At 35.7% G+C, this 16,057-nt stretch overlaps 1 protein-coding gene and 1 long non-coding RNA gene across 2 annotated transcripts; one reads left to right on the top strand and one right to left on the bottom strand.

Annotated features, from left to right (window-relative positions):
• Nucleotides 1–6,400: 6,400 nt before the first annotated feature.
• LOC148783060 (uncharacterized) lies at nt 6,401–10,493 on the bottom strand. Its single transcript, XR_016048986.1, has 2 exons — nt 9,162–10,493; nt 6,401–6,991 (listed from the first exon to the last, which is right to left on the bottom strand). It is a non-coding gene; the product is annotated as an uncharacterized LOC148783060 (long non-coding RNA).
• A 534-nt stretch (nt 10,494–11,027) lies between these two features.
• Nucleotides 11,028–13,462, top strand: LOC18443160 (phenylalanine/tyrosine ammonia-lyase 1). Its single transcript, XM_006853353.4, has one exon. The coding sequence runs from the start codon at nt 11,172–11,174 to the stop codon at nt 13,290–13,292; it is 2,121 nt and encodes a 706-aa protein (XP_006853415.3). The 5' UTR covers nt 11,028–11,171; the 3' UTR covers nt 13,293–13,462.
• The last annotated feature ends 2,595 nt before the right edge of the window (nt 13,463–16,057 follow it).

Below are 16,057 nucleotides of genomic sequence, written 5' to 3' on the forward strand. Positions count from 1 at the left end.
TAGAGGAAGAAGAGGAAGAGAAGTTCAGATTGGAGGCTTCGGGGGTATAGGGCCTGCAGTCATAAGCTTGAGTTGCAAGTTATTGAAGCTCAAAACCTTCATCAAAGTTTCCTAGGCATCATCTTCAGGTAATGATGCATCCAATTGATTTTAGCATGACGATCCTTTATAGATCCACCATGATGCGCATTTCAAATTAAAAGAAAACAATTTCAATGAGGTTTTTGCATCGAGACCTCTTGTTATTGAACCCTAAATCACCCATCTGCCTTTTTTTAATTTTCTCTCTCAAATCAAAACCAAACAATGTAATAATTGATTCAAATAGTTCATATTGCATCTATTTAGAAAACCCTAAGGACATTTTTCGAATCATTTGAAAAATTTGTAGAAAGTGATGCACACCTCTTGTTATTGAACCCTAAATCACTCATCTGCGTTTCTTTAATTTTCTCTCTCAAATCAGAACCAAACAATATAATAATTGATTCAAATTGTTCATATTTCATCCATTTAGAAAAACCCTAAGGTCATTTCTTGGATCAATTCAAAAATTTGTAGAAATTGATGCACAAATTTCTACATATATATTCATGTTCTATATTCAAAAACCTCCATCATGGCATAGCAAACATTTTTTGGGCATCCCTTTTTGTATAGGGCAACCGTATGTGGGTTGTCTTTCTAAATTTCACCCTTGTGTAATAATTTTCACAAATTTAATACAATGTTAACCCTCAGAAAAAAAAATGGTCATCCAATTTTTTTTACCAAGGAAGTGTTCTATTTGGTGTGAATCTTTTTTCTTTAAGCTGAGTTTGCTTTGTTAGCAACTTATTTTATTTTTGCCCATGTAGTTTACAGGGTTTTTTATTGTCTTTAAATAGTTAAGAGATGTAATGAAGTTGTGATGATAGCTAGCGATAATTTTTTACTAGACCATATAAACAACAAACAATTGATTGCTGATAAGTATTTTCCAAAATGAGGATTGATTATGTCTTTGTTGTCTTTAAATGATTTTAGCACTTTATGTTAACAACAGGAGATATTTCTACCGATATTCTATGTTGTTATAAGTAGTACCATTTATGAGTTCTTTTAAACACCCTTCTAATATTTTATGTTTAATATTTATAAATTCGATGATATTGTTTACTTTGAGAAAGATAAATTGCTAATATTTATGTATTTGATATTGTTTACCACTAAATAATATTAATAGTGCTACAAAGTAACGATAGATTGCTAAAGAGTAATATGAGCAATGATAGCAATTGTTGTAATGAGATGGAAGTGTTTAATGAAAACTTTGAGATTTTCTAAATAATTATATAATTTAAAGTTGGTAGATGAATCTTCTAATTGCTTTTCTCATTCATGTTATAGATTTATAAAATAGAATGGACATGAACTTGGACACAAGGTATACAATTGACTTGCAGTTAGGAAGTAGTCAATTGGTAGTGGGACCGAGAGAAGTACGAAGGCAGAAACTCCTATTGGGGATTACCCAACAGAAGTGGACTATGATGATTTAGGTTATCACAATGAAATGGAGGATATTAATGATTTCGATAGTGATGGCAGCAACAAGTTTGATATATGCCAATATACAAAGGATGCATCTGAGACTAACATGGACGAGCCTCAAGGTTTTGAACTTAGTGATAATGTGCCTAACGAGGGTATGTGATTTGAATCCCATAAAGATGCATTTGACTTTTATAACAAATATGCAAAAAAAAGGGTTTTAGTGTTAAGAATTCTTTGACTCGTCGATCAAGGAAAGATGGGTCAGTCATTGCTTGTGAATATGTATGTTCAAAAGAAGGTTATCAACATAAGAAATACGAGGGGAATCACACACGACCCCAAACAAGGAAGCCTTACTAAGAATAAAAAAGAATGAAGATGGTTTTTGGATCATTGTGGCGCACAATAAATAATATTCTTATGCCTTAAACTTCACCATCCAAAGTTCATCTCCTTTGATCACATCGTGAAATTCCAGAGCACACAAGGCGAATGATCCATATGTATAACTCATGTGCATTAACTGCACCGAAGATAACAAAAGTGCTTAGTACTCAGGCTGGTGGCCCAAGGAGTCTCCCTTTTATTGAAATAGACTGCAAGAATGAAATCTACAGAAGTCAGAGAAAAGATTCAAAGTTGATAGGAGGGGTTGCAGAGGGGTTGATGGAGTTCTTTGTTACTAAGATTGCTGAAAACCTGTTATTTGCATATAGAATGCAAGTTGATGAAGAAGGGCACCTATGCAAGTACTATGGATTGATACGAAATCGAGAATTGCTGATGAGTTATTTAGAAGATCATCATATTCGTTACCACATACAAAACTAATGTCTATCAGTGCCATGTGCCCCAATTTTAGGAGTGAACCACCACACAAAGACTATATTCGTAGGTTGTGCGTTACTCCATAAAGAAGATGAAGAGTCTTTTGCATAGCTATTTACAAAGTGGCTTGAGGTGATGAATGGGTGTCAACCTAAGTCAATCGTCATAGACCAAGACAAGGCGATGATCCTCGTAATAAAAAAGGTGTTCTCAGAGTCCCGACATCGCTTGTGTAGATGGCATATTACACAAAAGTTTGAACCAAAAATAGCACAAGTTGAGCGCAAACATCCATCCTTGCATACAAAATTCTATAAATATATTGACCAGTGCACCACTATAAATGAATTTGAAGACACATGGCCAAGAATGATAGAAAAATATGATTTAAAGAATAATGAATGGTTGCGGTTTTTGTATGAAATTCGACATCAGTGGGTAGATGTATATTTACAAGACTGCTTCTTTGCTAGCAATAGGACAAGTGAAAGAAGTGAAGCTATGAACAAAGGCATCAAGGCATATGTGAATTAACATACCAACTTGACTACATTTGTAGGCAAACTACAAGAATTAATTGACAAAAAATTTGTTGATGAAAACAATGTAGACTTTAAATCTCATAACAAGACACCAGTTATGAAGACTGCCTCTCGCATGGAGAAGCAGATGGTTGAAATTTATACCCCAACTATCTTTTCGAACTTCTTTCAGCCAAAGTTGATGGAAGGCATTAGTCTTACTTGTGAAGTCCAAGTTTGAAATAATATGGGGTATGTCACAGAGCTCACATGGTCGCATTCAGGAACACTGAGGAGAAAGCAACATATAGTTGTCATCTATATGAGTGAATGGGTATCCCTTGTAGTCATATGCTCAAGGTGTTTTTTCTAAAAACTATTTTTGAATTACCCCAATACTATATAATGAAAAGATTGACTACAAAGGGGATTGCTCGTAATAGTCATGGAGTTCAAGTACAACCTAACTGTGAGCATACCTATTCAACACGCTACAATGATCTATTTCGATGTTGCAACATTCTATCAGTAAATGGTGCAGTGAGTGTAGGTTTGTATGAGTATGCAAAGATGGTTATAGATGAGGCATGTGATAAGGTTGCTGCTAGAATTGACATGGAAATGGCTTCTGCAATACAAGCATCTCCTACCCATAGCAGCCCTGCATACACAGGATCCCCTTGTGTGACACCCATCCTCTCTGTGGTTTCAAATCCACATGTGACCATATAGGCTCCAATTTATACAAAGCCAAAGGGGCGGCCTAGCCATTTACGTTTGAAACCTGCGCATAAGAAGAAAACGAGTAAAAGAAAGTGCAAGGGATGTTGGGTTATAGGTCATGATAGATGTAAATATCTCTCTTTGTGCAGCACACGGTATGATATGTCATTTTTTGTATTTGTGAGCTTAAGTTTTTAAATCTTGTTGTTTTTAAGCTAATGCATTGTTTCAATTTTAAAACATCAAGTTTAATTGTTGTGGATGTTTTCATGTCTATTTGCTACTTTTCAAACTCTAACATTTGAATATCTAACTTGCTATTTAGCTTTGAGCAGACCTCCCTTTTCTTAATGCTTATGGTTAAATAATTCTATGGTGAGCAGATTGAAATGGGTTTTAATCATGAAATTTTTTCCATGGTAATCCACTATCATTGAGTTGTTCCTTGTTTTCTATTTTGGTACAGGGGTGCTACATTGAAAGCACAATTAACTCCCAAGGATGGGCGAGTAACACCCACTATGATGTGGCTAGGGAGCAACAATGATTAGCTTTTGAATTGACAATGATTTATTTATGCTTTTGATATCTACAACCTTAAGTTTTTTTATGCCTAATTACACATTTTTTGATATGTAATTATATAATTTTTTGATAATTTTTTGATATCTAGTTGGATAGTTTTTTTTTATATGTAATCATTGCAAAAATGTAAAAATAATGCCCTTCAAATACATGGGTATTTTGTATGAACAAGTAGGAAACCTAACTTGAAACTATAAGTTTTGTATGCTTGATGCCTTACGAACTCAAATGTTGATCTTTCTAACACACACACACACACACTCTCTCTCTCTCTCGCCCTCTCACACACACACACACACTTTTGGAGTATTCAATTTTGCTCATTGTTTCAACATGCATGGTTCTTCCCTCCTCTTGTCACTTAACGTTATAATAATTCAATGCATTTGATGTGGAACTTACTTTAGATTTACATGTTTAACCAATGTTTGTAACATCATGTGTACACGTGTGCTTTCTCAAGGTCTTTCATAATGAAGCACATGAGACCAACCCTCCTCTCAGTTTCTGCCATTTACTATTATGAAAGCCGTCTCTCTCTCTCTCTCTCTCTCTCTCTCTCTCATTCTCGTACATGGATTATATATGATGTATTTGGTGTTGTTGTTGAAAAGATAGATGAATGTGTATTTGGTGCGGTTATTGTGGAAGATCTTTGGAGAATGTAGTAGTGGTTGAGAGTGCTACTTAAGAATATGTATTTGGTGTGGCAGTCGTGGTAAATGGATATTTTGAATTGTAATAGACGTGGCAAGTGTGGCTTGATGTTGTATTTGGTGTGGCAGGTGTGGCTAAATTAGGAAGAGGTTGTATTTCTCTCTTATATTGTGAATGAAATTTTTGCTTGAGAATCTATATTTCGTATGGATGGTACTTGAGAACAATATTGTATAATACTATATACAAACTAGGATTTCATGATATATGGTTTATAGGATGGCATTGGATGGAGATGGCAAGAATGGGTTATGAGTCCAAGTTAATTTTCTGTGATTTTTTTTTCTTTCTAGGAAACCTACGATGTTTAAGGGAAGGTTGTCCCCTGTTCCCAATTTTGTCATGAGTAAATTTTTGTTATGAGATTTGCATGCAGATGACATGTAGTTTCTATGTAGTAAATTAAAGATCACTTCAAATCCCTTTTTTACCAACCCAATTATATAATTTTACCCTTTTTTGGTATTTATGTAACTCACTTGAATATTTCTCTTGTAGTGTATTTTCTCCATGTTTCTTTTCCATACAAATGGCAATAAGAGAGACTTTTTCCTGGTTTGGCTGTTAGAGTGCCACCATGGGCTGGTCAGAGTTTGTAATATGAGGAACTACAGTTCGTAAAGTTGCCCATTGTTACCTGCTGATTTTATTGGTTTTCATTCAAACACTGAGAAAGAAATATTTCGGGGTGGATTTTGAGGTTTTTATTGTTGATTGAATTTGAGAATATCTTTTAATGCTGCAACTAGGATGTCAAAGAGAACCTTTCAACATTCAGTCTTTCCACTATTATTTTTTGCCAGAACAGTTACTTCATGAGAGAGGAGAGACAGCTTTCTATAGGCCCATTGCACTCAAATATTCTGATGTATAATAATGATATGGAGTTGAGAGGTTTCTTGAAAACATGTCAAGAAATTATACTCTTTGGCCCAACCGGGACTTGGGGCTGTAAATGGGTTGGGTCTAGGTATGGGTCCTGGGACGGCTGCACCTAGAGAGAGTTCAACTTGTGGGGCAAAATATGCGGAAAATGATATAGTAAGCTAGTCTACTGGTGGAGCATTATCAGGCAAATGGGTCAAATTTCATCTTACAAACCTAGTTGTCTGATGTGCCCATAATTCTATTTTTAATTTCTTTTATCATTTTGATGCATATAAAACTTTATGTAAAGAACTTTATCAGAATACCTTTGACAATCCTGACCATTGAATGGTTTAATTTATGTATACAAGTCGGACCGACCGCAACTTCACTTGCCATGCCAACGGGCTTGGTCCAGACTGAGACCTAGGTCAGGTCAGTCGTTCAATTTGACTGATTTCCCCACCCAAACCCATGTTTCTTACGACAACGGTTTGGAGCACGAGGTATCGCTCAATTCCCTAAATCATTGTTCTTGTACACCAACATCAATCCAAAAATATTGACTGGGATGAAGAGCTAATATAACAATAAATCTGCTAAAAGCATGGAAATAACGTCACTCAAGAGAAATATGAATAAATACCAATTAAAGATGTTATACAAAGAACTATTACACTTCCTTCTGGTCAAAATCTCTCTCTCTCTCTCTCTCGTGCCCAGGCACGGGCCGCAACAAAAGATCCCACATTTTTGTGGTTGGAGAGTCTACATGGATCTTCTAGAAGCTTCTCTCATGGATCGGTGCTCCAAATACAAAATTACATATGCAATTTTCTCACTAACATGTCAAAATGAGGGGGAACCTAACTCCTCAAAAATGGCTCTCACGTTAAGTGAGAAATAGAACAAAGGCTTACGCGGCAATGAATGTGAAGATTGGAGATTTGCGTTATAAGAAAAAAGAATGAGATGGCAAAAGAATCAGAGCAATATCATGTCAAAATGGACTCTAACCAATCTGATGTGTATTCGTAAGCCACAAAAGTGACCGCCCCTGCTAGGGCTGCCTTGAAAATAGAAGGGACGATGCCTTTGTAAAGACCTGCCCAACCCTCTGCTTGCACTATACTGCGTAAAGCATCCCACATGTTATTGTATATATGACTCTCAACCCGGGTTCTATATTTTGGGTATCTTTGCAGCCCCTCAATCTACAGTTGAAGGATGAACAAAATTTAATAATTCATGTCAACTTTGAAATCATTGTGCAATAAGCAACATCAACCAAAAATGGTAATCAGTATAAAAAATAGCAATCAATTATTTTCAAAAAATGAATAATTAGAAGAAATACTTATTATAAGACTAGCCATTAGAATCATGCACGTCCAATTAAATGATGGAAGCTGATGGAGAGACAAACTTGCAAGAACAGGATATGAGCCCAAAGCTGCATCCTAATCTCTCTCCATCTCTTTGTCAACAGGCATCATTTTATCAGATGGTCATGACCCAAATGGACTGCGGTACACAATATTTTTTAAGTTTATACTGTACTTTACAGTATTGGATGAAATATTCGATTAAGACATGAACCGTGTAAATTAATAATAATAAAGGATGTCGTATGAAGAATTCATGATCATAACAAATAGTGAATGAATTGAAACCATTATAAGAAAATTAAGAATGAACTGACACCCATAATTTTTTCAATGGAATTAAGGCCACAATGTTTTTCAGCAGTTACATTGGCTTAGTTGACTAGTATCAAGGATCTTATGTGAGGAAATAACTAGAATTGAAGGTCATTTGAAACAATTTAATCATAGAATGAAAAAGAACATGATATTTTTTGAACAACAAATCAAGTTTTTATTTTCTGGGAGTCATATTATAGAGGAAATAGCCCTCAAAACATTCATAATCAAACTACTGAATCAAAGTTTAAATGCAAGCAAGTGGTTTTGTGGTTCCCAACCACCAATTTATACATAAACGAAGAAATCCAGATCATGAATAATGGTAACATTTTGCTTAACTCAACTTATAGAACCAAAGTAAAAATCAATTTATCTGAGGGCCTAGGTGGAAGCTACAAAGTACCTCAAATTCGGTACCTCAAATCCTCAAAAACAAGAGATCAAACAGGCAATGATAGTAAGCATAAATGAAAATGGGATTGACAAAGAGTCATGCAGTTAGCCAATTGAAAGTTACATAAACCATCCATCAATAAGAAAAGAATAAAACAAGTTATTTCGAAGTCAAACAAAGCCACATGGTACTACATGAGTCATAAATATTAACATGAAATTGAGCCACATGGTACTACATTTGCATCAATACGTGTCATACAACAAAAGCCATCTCCAAATTGAGCCATAAATATTAGCCTAGATTCACAATTGTCTCATACAGCAAAAGCCATCTCCAAATTGTGTTGATTCAATGAGTAAGTCCCAAATTATGTTGATTCAATGAGTAAGCAAAAGCTTCAATTTGTCTTGTACAACAAAAGCCATCCCCAAATCATAACTACATTCACATCAATACAAAACTATCTCACAGAAAAAGCCATCCCTAAATTGAGCAGATTTACGAGGGTATACACTTCTCAAATTCAACCAAAGCCATCCCCAAATTGAGTTGATTTAAGAGTGTATACACTTCTCAATCAATACAGAGTTGTCTCATACTTCAAAAGCCATCCCCAAATCAAGCGGATTTAAGAGTGTATACACTTATCAATCTATCAACAACTTCAGGATAGTTCAACCATTGGCTTTTAGCCTCACCTTGGTTTTTTGCCTCACCAGTAATTAATACTTAAAAAAGCAAACTCAGGTTAAACAAAAAAGATTCACACCAAATAGAAAACTTCTTTAATTAAAAAATAAAATAAAATTGGATGACCATTTTTTTTTTTCTGAGGGTTAACATTGTATTAAATTTGTGAAAATTATTACAAATGGGTGAAATTTAAAGCGATTGCCCACACGGGTGCCCTATAGAATGCCCAAAATATGCTTGCTATGCAATGCTGAAAGTAGGGTGATGGTTTTTGGATATGTATATATATATATATATATATACGGAAAAATTTGTCCATCAATTTCCACAAATTTTTCAATTGATCCGAAAATCACCTTAGGGTTTTTCTAAATGGATGAAATATGAACGATTTGAATCAATTATTCGATTATTTAGTTCTGATTTGAGAGAGAAAATTAAAGAAAGGCGGATGGGTGATTTAGGGTTCAATAACATGAGGTCTCGATGTAAAAACCTCACTGAAATCGTTATCTTTTTGTTTGAAATGGGCATTAGGGTGGATCTACAAAGGATCGTCATGCTAAAATCAATTGGATGCATCTTGACCTGGAAATGTTGCCTGGGAACTTTGATGAAGGTTTTGAACTTCAATAACTTGCAGCTCAAGCACACCCTATAACTCCGAAGCCTCCAATCTTCCTTTTCTTTTTCTACTCACCCCAACTCTCTCCTATTTCTCTCTCTAAATTCCTCTTCCTCCCGTGGCTCCAAAGCCTCCCATCTAAACTTTTTTTCATCTTATCTCTCTACTTACCGCAACTCTCCCCTTTTTTTCTCTCTAAATTCCTAAACATCACTTCCTTATCTCTTAATCAATGATCCCCTCTTTCTCTCTCTAAATTCCTCTTCTTCCCGTCTAGTCTCAAGCCTGGTGTGGCAGAGGGACGAGCTGAGGGAAGCAAAACTGGCTACCGAAAATCACCCGTTTTGCCCTTTTAATTACTATGCGATCATGGCCATCGAAATGTATGGAAGGTGTGTATCAGTTAAACCATATCTCTATACCTACATATGCATCTGTATGCGAACTACACCCTATATATAATAATGTTCCAATTTTTATAGAATGTAGAATACATTCAAGTGGCGCGTTGGGCAGCATGCAAGCTTGCTGTCCAATGTGGTGAGTGTTCGAATCTTTCCATTAAGAAAGGGCTAGACAAAAAAGGTCGAGAAAGAAGGACTAGATCTTGAGACCTCAATGGGGGTCTTCAAATCCAAAGAGTGCAAAAAACATTATGATTTATGTGTTTGAAGGGGTCTTCAAATCCAAAGAGTGCGAAAAACATTATGATTTATGTGTTGAAGGGGTCTTCAAATCCAAAGAGTGCGAAAAACATTATGATTATTGTGTTGAAGGGGAAAAACATTATGATTTATGTGTTGAAGGGGTCTTCAAATCCAAAGAGTGCGAAAAACATTATGATTAATGTGTTGAAGGGGTCTTCAAATCCAAAGAGTGCGAAAAACATTATGATTTATGTGTTGAAGGGGTCTTCAAATCCAAAGAGTGCGAAAAACATTATGATTTATGTGTTGAAGGGGTCTTCAAATCCAAAGAGTACGAAAAACATTATGATTTATGTTGATTTATGTGTTGAATTTTTATTTTTTAAACTCGAACAAGTTACTGGGTCCATATCAAGGAATTTTGAAATAATGATCTAGGCCACCGTAATTATGAATATAAAGAGATATATTTTGATTTCTCTAATGTAAAACTATTTGCAACGTTATGTCCTAGGCTCAATTTCTACTAAAAGTAGGGGCCTCTCCCCACTTACTCGACTCAGAATAATAATAATAATAATAATAATAATAATAATAATGGTAAATACCTCAACCAGACATTGAAGGCCAAACAAAGGCACCACTATTAAATAAACGAGGATACAAGAAAAGGAAAAGTTTATATAACGTTGCAATCTTAAAATGTAGAACTATGGATGCACCTCAAAAATCCATCAGAAAAGGTTGTTATAATATTGAAAAACACTCTAATTAATCATCTCGACATCGATATGAGTGACTATGCAAAAAAAAAAGATTTTGAGTCTTAAAAATAGCGCATCTTACAACACATTATCTAGACGGTCAATTTTCAAGATTTTCATATACTTATAGATCTACTTGATTTTAATTATTTTTTTAATTTTAAATTTTATAAATAGATATAAAAATAGGTTTTAAAATAATCTTAAAAATAAATTACATCAAAATTATATATTATGATAAAATTTGAAGGTACATCGTAACTGGATTGTTGAAAGTTGGAATTTTATGGAAACAAAGTCATCAAGAAGGCTAAAGCTTGGGTTTTCATACGTCACCTCTTACCAAACCACTTGACAATTGGGCAGCCCTCACAATTGACTCCCCATATCAAAGTCCTCCACCTACCCTTTACACGTGTCAATAGATCCATAACATGTTTACAATCCGACGCCTATAATTGTTGAGAAATGTGATTTCGATATTAAAAATATTTATAATAATAGCCTTTGTATCTCAAACTGTAAAATTTAAAGCTTTGAAAAATAGTATAAATTTGGGTGCATGAATGAGAGGGAGAGAAGATCCCACGTCTTCCCAACAATTTCAGCCATGAAATCTGTTTCAACTGATCCCCTGAACTGGGGCAGCTTCGCCGAAGGCAGCCACCTTAGTCTGGTCAAGAAACTCGTTGATGAATTCCGGTGCCGGACCATATCCCTCTCCGGCACCGACCTTTCTATCGCCCATGTTGCTGCAGTCTCCTCTGGTGCCCCGAATTCTGGCCCCCGGGTCGACCTCTCCTCCGAGTCCATGTCCAATGTCTCAGCCAGTTGCCAATGGATCACTGAGAGCTCCACCAAGGGTGCTGACACCTATGGGGTCACTACAGGGTTCGGTGCCAGCTCTCACCGCCGCACCAATCAAGCAGATTCTTTACAGCGCGAGCTCATCCGCTTCCTGAATGCAGGTATCATCAACGCCGACAACCCCGCATTGCCAGTCTCGGCCACTCGAGCGGCGATGATCGTGCACACCAACACCCTCATGAAGGGCTACTCGGGCATTCGATGGAAGATCTTGCGAGCTCTCGTGGCTCTCCTTAACTCTGGTGTCACACCTCTGGTCCCTCTTAGGGGCACCATCACTGCATCGGGGGACCTGGTGCCCCTCTCGTACATCGCCGGGGTACTCATTTGTCGCCCCAATGCGCAAGCCATAGCGCCTGATGGGTCTATAGTGGGGGCCAAGCAAGCTCTTGAGATGGCCAATACGAGTGATGGTCCCTTTGAGCTTGGACCCAAGGAGGGGGTTGCTCTAGTGAATGGGACATCAGTCGGCGCCGGACTAGCTTCGCTGGTCCTCTTCGACGCAAACATCCTTGCCGTCCTCTCTGAAGTGCTGTCGGCCATTTTCTGTGAGGCGATGGGTGGAAAACCCGAGTTTTGTGACCACCTCGTCCATAAGCTCAAGCACCACCCTGGTCAGATAGAGGCCGGAGCGATCATGGAGCACATACTAGCTGGGAGCTCTTACATGAACCGAGTGGCCAAATTCCATGGAACCAGTCCCTCGCAAAAGCCTAAGAAAGATAGATATGCAATGGTTACCTCTCCTCAATGGCTTGGTCCCCAGATTGAGGTGATTAGAGCTGCTACTGAGACAATACAGAAGGAGATCAACTCTGTGAATGACAATCCATTGATTGATGTCTCAAGGAACAAGACCATCCAAGGGGGAAATTTTCAAGGAACAGCCATTGGGGTAGCCATGGATAACACAAGGCTAGCCCTTGCAGCCATTGGCAAGCTCATGTTTGCTCAGTTCACTGAGCTTGTTAATGATTTCTACAACAATGGTTTGCCCTCAAACCTTAGTGGGGGTCCAAACCCAAGCTTGGATTTTGGGTTCAAAGGTGCTGAAGTAGCTATGGCTTCGTACATGTCGGAGCTCGGATTCTTGGCGAATCCGGTGACGAACCATGTCCAGAGCGCCGAACAACATAACCAGGATGTTAACTCTCTTGGGCTCATATCAGCTAGGAAGACAAATGAAGCCGTAGAAATACTAAAGCTCATGTCCTCTACTTACCTTGTAGCCTTATGCCAAGCTATTGACCTGAGGCACATAGAAGAGAACTTGCAGGGTGCAGTGAACCGAGCCGTGAGCCGAGTGGCTCGACAGGTGCTAGATGCGACCATTGAAGGCGAGCTCTCGGGCTCAAACCTCTGTGAAGAGTTGCTTAGAGTGGTGGAGGCTGAGTATGCGTTTTCATATATAGATGACCCTTGCAATCCAAACTATCCATTGATACAAAAGCTTAGAGGTGTGCTGTTTGGAAGAGTGATGGCTGCAAAGAAGGAAGTTGGGATCTTGGTTTTGCAGAAGATTGAGGATTTTGAGCTTGAGTTGAAGAACCATCTGCCTAAAGAGGTTGAATTAACTAGAGAGGCAATTGAGAAAGGAAATTCAATGATCCCAAACAGAATTAGAGAGTGCAGATCATACCCATTGTATCGATTTGTGAGATCAGAGCTTGAGGTTGGGTTTCTATCGGGAGAGAGGACTGTGTCTCCAGGGGAAGAGTTCAATAAAGTTTCCATGGCGATTAACAAGGGGAAGCTCATTGACCCTTTACTGGAGTGTTTGCATGGATGGGATGGTGCTCCTCTACCTATTTGTTGATCTGAAAAGTTCTTAGATCTCTCTCGTTTTCTTTCTCTATCTGAAAAGTTCTTAGATCTCTCTCGTGTTGTACTACTGTTTCTCTTTCCATTGTGTAATGGAAAGTTCTTGATTTGGACATGAAATTGTACATCTTGATGCTCAATGAAATGCGTATGAAATTTTAAGAATATATAACTATTTTGAAGTGAAATTTACATAGGAACCCATTATTTCAGTATTAAAAAATTATCTGTATTTTGGACATCTCATGGTGAAGTTCAAAATTTTTGAGTTTTTATTTTTATTGCTTTTGTATTTGGGTAGTTCGAAAGTCTAAATTTTTTATCGTTAGACAAAAAAAAATTAATTTTGAAAGTCCAACTTTTGAATTACGTGTAACACAAAATGAATTAAGCATCCAGGCAGTTCAAATTCTCAACTTTTGGACCGCTCTAAACACAAATAGAACATGACTTGTCATGTTAATGTTGAGGCACAACTATGGGAATTATTGTTGTTTTGGTACCCAAATACCTTGCATGTATCAAATAACATAAATACCTTTAGTTGTTCCTCTTTAAGAACCTGAACATTCTTATTTGTAATTCTAAACAGACACTATATTTTTGTCTTTCAATTCTGATCTCTAGGGATAAAATTATTGAAATGCTCGTAATTATTGAGGCTTCTCAACCCTAAACAAACAAATGAAAAATAAAATGCAACCCCTCAAATGTTAATTTAGACCATTTGATCCCTTCAATAATTTTGTAAGAAGCAACTTCAACAGTTTAAATTATATTTTTCTGAAAAAATTGCCCACCCATGCATTTCCCGAGAAGGTTGTCACGAAGTTTAGATCAGTTACGTTTGGAGTTGAGAATAAAACTTTATCTAATTATGACTGTATACAAGGAGACCATTTACCTTTACTGTAAGGAGAGAGATACACCAGGTTGAGAGAGAGAAAAACCAAGTTGAAAGACAAAGGGCGACACACCGCATAGAAAGAGAGAGAAAGGCTAAGGTCACTGAAAAAGAAAAAGGGAAACGCTACATTGTAACTGGGAAGAGAGAGAGGCCATAAAAAGAAGAACTTGCTTATATATATCTAATGTGGGATCATCCCAAAAAAAACTGCATACATATCTATTAGAGTTTTAAATATGGAGAGTTAGGCCATAAAAATTGACATGTATATCAAACGTGCTTTCAAATATGGCGAGAAAGTGAGAGGACATAAAAAGAGGTGTTTACATGCATATCTCATAAATAATAAAAAAATAGATAATAAAATTGAAGAAATGACACTTGTCAATAAAATAAGCAAGGTTGGATGATGGGAGATGTTTTTATCTCTATTGATAATTTCATATCATATATTTATTAAAAAAAGAAAAAAAAAAACTAATTCCTCTCCCTAACCTATTTTTGCAGTTCTTATATTAGGGTATCAAATATCTCGTGGATTTTTTACTTGGAGAAAAAATTTGGAAGTTAAAAAGAAAAAAGTTTAGAATTTTTTTTTCCAACAAGGTAATATTATATTACATATAATATATATTTATTATAATAAATATATACTATATTTATTTATTATATATAATATAATAATATTTATTATACTAGAAAAAATTTATTATATGTTATATATAATACAAATATACATTAATAAAATATATATAATACATTTTTTTATATTATATACATATATATATATAATTTATTATTTTAAATATATTATATATAATAATATTATATTATTATATATGATTTATATTTATTATATTATAAGATAATTACTAACACAATTGTTTTAGATAATATTCCTATCTTTAAGACAAAAAATATAAATATTATAATACTAATAATTTTTTTACCAAACATAATCCATTACATAATGATTAGAATTTTTGGTTCCGTAACGAATCTCCGGTTCCATTACTAAACATGTAATTCATTACCTAAAAAAATTTTGCATAAATTTTTCCTATAAAATGTTCATTTTACGTATGTAAATATTAGGGAAATTAAGAGAGAATAAAGGGAAATTAAGAATGGCTTGGTATAAATATTAGGGAAATTAAGAGAGAATGAAGGGAAATTAAGAATGGCATACCGATTAGTGTTTTGTAGCGGTGGGTTGGGTATCTCTCAAGTTGCTTTTAACTGATTTAAGAGATGTCGACCAAGGCTTTGGATGTCTAACTCTTAGCCTTGCTTATGGAAATTTGTTGTTGTTGTTGTGCACAAAAACCATAAACAATGAGAAAATAAAATCACATAAAAATATAAGTGTTACTATAGAGGTAAGTTGATGCAACTACCTTTCTCTTTGTGATGATAAATAACCTACTTAACCACTGCCGGTAGGACTCAAGAAAGTGAAAATAATGTAATAAAGAATAACTTCTGTAATGGGCATAAATTAATAAATTTATGAAACTGAGGTATAAAGAGAGAAAGGGAGAGAGAAAAACATAAACAAAGAGAGAGAGAGAGAAAGGAAACACACCTTGTTGAGGTTGAGAGGGGCAAGTGAATATAATAAAATCTAGCTTGAGAGACTTATATTTATAAGACTTCTAAATCTAATTAAGATAGAAGTCTTAACACAATATAAGATATGGGAAGATAGAAGTTACTGTAAGAAGTTCATGGTTTCTTTGTTTGATAACCTCCTGAGAAGTTAAAGAAGTTCCTAGTTTCTGTGTTTAATAACCTCTTAAGAAGTTAAAAAAGTTCATAATTTCTATGTTTGATAACCTCCTAGGGTTTACACT

The sequence above is a fragment of the Amborella trichopoda genome, chromosome 2 (assembly GCF_054954075.1).
Source record: "Amborella trichopoda isolate Santa Cruz 75 chromosome 2, AtrichopodaSantaCruz75HAP2 v2.0, whole genome shotgun sequence".
In the NCBI taxonomy this organism is placed as follows: domain Eukaryota; kingdom Viridiplantae; phylum Streptophyta; class Magnoliopsida; order Amborellales; family Amborellaceae; genus Amborella; species Amborella trichopoda.

Bases quoted from the DNA above. Each gene is read 5' to 3' on its own strand.
- LOC18443160 (XM_006853353.4), top strand. From the start codon at position 11,172: ATGAATGAGAGGGAGAGAAGATCCCACGTCTTCCCAACAATTTCAGCC.